General features: G+C 43.3%; 1 protein-coding gene across 1 annotated transcript in view; it reads right to left on the bottom strand.

The window, feature by feature from the left end:
* Positions 1 to 1,105: 1,105 nt before the first annotated feature.
* The window catches only part of LOC101989939 (protein RoBo-1-like), a 10,900-nt gene continuing 8,583 nt past the window's right edge, over positions 1,106 to 3,422 (bottom strand). The window contains exons 5-6 of the mRNA XM_005350005.1: positions 3,011 to 3,145; positions 1,106 to 1,420 (exon numbers count right to left, since the gene is read on the bottom strand). Of these exons, the coding sequence (XP_005350062.1) occupies positions 1,224 to 1,420; positions 3,011 to 3,145 (332 nt within the window). The 3' untranslated portion in view covers positions 1,106 to 1,223. The remainder of the gene's footprint in view (positions 1,421 to 3,010; positions 3,146 to 3,422) is intronic.

The following is a 3,422-nucleotide window of genomic DNA, read 5'->3' as shown; positions in this document are numbered from 1 at the left end:
TCACACATGACCACCTGCCCAGGAGCAGTGCTGTGCTCACTTAGCTGCCCCCCCCACATCAATCATTATTAAGAAAATGATCCCACAGACTTGCCTATAGGCTAATATGATGGAGACAGTTCCTCATGGAAATTTCCCTTTCTCCAGGGATGTCTAAGTTTGTTTCAAATTAACAAAAAAACCAACCAGCACGTTTGGTTTCACTGTTTTTATTTAGATTATGAAAGAGCAATGAAGAGAGAGATCTGAGGGTTGCAAGCTGAAGTAAACCCTCTGCTCCACAAGTTGTTAGAAACCCTGACTAAGACAGAGACAACACTTAGGCTAATGCCAAAAAGTGCTTCCCTTGGTCTAGAGATCTGTCTCAGGGGCGCCATACTTCCTAGCAAGCGTGAAGTCCGGGGTTCTCTCCAGCATCACACACATACATGTATAGATGTTGACATGCATGCACATACATACATACAAATGGTTTTTCTAGTAGTTTCACAAATTTCTTTCCAATATGAATGATGTGGGAGTGTCATATATCAATCTGTTGATTTCATTGGTTAAGCAATAAAGAAACTGCTTTGGCCCTGATAGGTTAAAACATAGGTGGGAGGAGTAAACAGAACAGAATGCTGGGAAAAAGAAGCTGAGTCAGTGAGTCGCCATGATTCTCCCACTCCAGGCAGATGCAGGTTAAGATCATTCCTAGTAAGCCAGCTCGTGGGCTACACAGATTATAAGAAATGGGCTAGTCCAGGTGCGAGAGTTAGCCTAGAAAAGGCTAGATACAAATGGGCCAAGCAGTGTTTAAAAGAATACAGTTTCCGTGTAATTATTTCGGGGCATAAGCTAGAGCTAGCCATGTGGGCGGCCGGGTGCCGGGGATGCAGCCCCGCCGCTGTTATTACAACATATGAATACATTTCCCTCCCTTCCTTTTTTGCCTTTATTTATTCTCTTTTTTTCAGTGTTAATTTTTTTTTAGTTACTGATTTGGTTTCCCTAATTTTTCTGACTAGAATTTCTCATCCTATATATGCAGGAGAATAGGAGAAATACTGAAATAGCCATCTCTGTGTATCTCATAATGTTACAAAGTGGACACAGGTTTTCACATAAAGAACAGAGGAGTGGTCACCAGGTTTTATTTGTTCTGTGTTTCGGAAGTAGCCATCCAGGTATACCAATGCGTCCATGGGCATAGGGGTGTGAGATTGCCAGTTCATAGAAGATCAAAGCAAGAATTTCAGCAGGAGCAGAAAAATGAGAAATGATGAAACGAATTTGGCGGTAGGGTGCCCGTGGCTTGAAAGAGGTGAGCTGCATGAGGTTTTGATCTGTAGTCTACCGAGGACGCTCATATCCAGGTCGCAGGAGTTTTCAGTTGCACAACCCTTCCCATATACTATTAAATTTGAAACTCCCAGACCTAAAAGAAATATCCAGGAGTTAGCAGGATTCTTGTTCTCCTCTTATTTCTCCTCATCACCCAGATCCCCTGGGGAAAGAAATGTGCCCAGAATGATCTTAAAGAAGGAACCCCTGTTCTGGATGATAAACACGAGAAAAGCTCCCTTCATCATCAGCCGGGCCCCACGTTAAGGCTCAAGTAACAGCAGCGGGGGTCAGCACGCCTTCTTTGCAAGAGATGAGCTTAACATATGCAGGAAGGACACCACCTGAATGACCTCACATGTTTGGCTAGATTCTAAATTGTATCTGTGCTCCATCCTAACTTAGCTATGGAAAATAGCTAAATAATGGGAAATGCCATAGCTCCCCAAAAGCTAAAACCCTTCTCTCAAGACCTCTGAGTTCCATGGAGGACTGATACCATGGGAGCTTATGTCTCACTGGATGACTTCACCTCACCCCTGTATTCTGCGGGACGTTCTGTTATCCTCACTCATCTCAACTTATCTAGACAAAGGTTCTTTCCACTACTTACATAGTCTCTTCAACTACCAACAAATGGCTCCCTCCAGACCTTGGAGAGATAACCAAATGCTTGACCTCATTATACCCTTTGCTCTGTGTGGAAAACACCTTCTAAGATGATCCCCTCCTCAACTCACTCCAACTACTGGCAGAGTGGACTTCTGTGAGAGCCACTCCTGTTGTATCAGGACTGGCCTGTGGGGTCAGCAAGATATAAGTGGCTAAGAGGGATGAGAAAGACTCTTGAGAGGGGTCTCAAGCATTGAGTAATAAGAAAGGACGGGATACAGGTAATGGACACAAGAGTCATGACAGGATAAGCATCAGATTGCTTTTCTAGTTTTGATTCTGTCCTGGATTTGTTGTTGGTGCTGTTTTCATTTGTTTGCTTGGTGTGTGTGTGTGTGTGTGTGTGTGTGTGTGTGTGCGTGCGTGCGCATGTGTGCATGCATGTACATGTGATGGACAAGTGCCTACACCTATAGTTGATAGGGAAAGTGTAAAAGTCAATCTAAATCCCCACAGCTTCAGAATGGCTGCTCTAACTGTATATATGTTCATTGATGTGTAATCTTTGGATCCAGCTAATCTCATTACATGATTTTTTTTTATTTGTAAGTTCTTTACAATAAAGTTTGAGCTTAAAAATGATATGACACTTCTGAGATTAGACTATTAAAATCTATAGCCCCCCCTTATCAGTCTGTGCCTCTCTGTCTCATCATTGGCTTGGAAAGAAGCCAATTGATATGTCGTGAGACCACTGCATGAAGAGGAATTGTCACAACCAAAATTATGAGTGAACTAGAAAACAGATCCTCCATCTGAAGGACTACAGCCTGCTGACAAGTCACACAGTCTTGGGAGACACTCTGAGCCAGAACAAGCGACCGTGCTGGACTCAGGTTCTAGGCAGACATGCAGAAACTGGGATGCAATGAGCATTGACTATTTTCAGCTGCTCAGCTCGGACTCACAGCTGGGTTCACTATACCCTTGAAGAACATCCAAATCTTAGACAAACAATAAGAAAAAGTAAGCAAGGGTATGTACATAAAAATGTCTGAAGAAATACTCATACCTTTGCCGGTAACCTCAATACACTTTTTCTCTGCCCCTGTGCACTTTAGGGTGGTAACTGAGGAGCATAAATTGGCTTTCTCATTGTAGCAGGCAGGACATTCAACACCATTGGGTATGGAAGATGGTGCAGGCACTGAATGGAGAGAGAAAAGTTTTCATCTTGGGGAATAGGCAGAAGAAATAGTTGTGAACATATCTCTCCATTACTCATATAATATAGCTTTCCCCCCATGAGTCTATCAAAAAGCATTGCAGCCAGAATGAACTGGAAAAAAGCACAGGAGAAAGATGAACTGAAAGGAGGCCCAGGAGAAAGATGAGCAGAAGGAGGCCCAGGAGAAAGATGAGCAGGAGACCCAGGAGAAAGATGAACTGAAAGGAGACCCAGGAGAAAGATGAACTGAAAGGAG

Source organism: Microtus ochrogaster, chromosome 7, assembly GCF_000317375.1.
Source record: "Microtus ochrogaster isolate Prairie Vole_2 chromosome 7, MicOch1.0, whole genome shotgun sequence".
NCBI lineage: Eukaryota > Metazoa > Chordata > Mammalia > Rodentia > Cricetidae > Microtus > Microtus ochrogaster.
The sequence above is the reverse complement of the archived record's forward strand: the minus strand, read 5'-3'. Positions and strand labels throughout refer to the sequence as shown.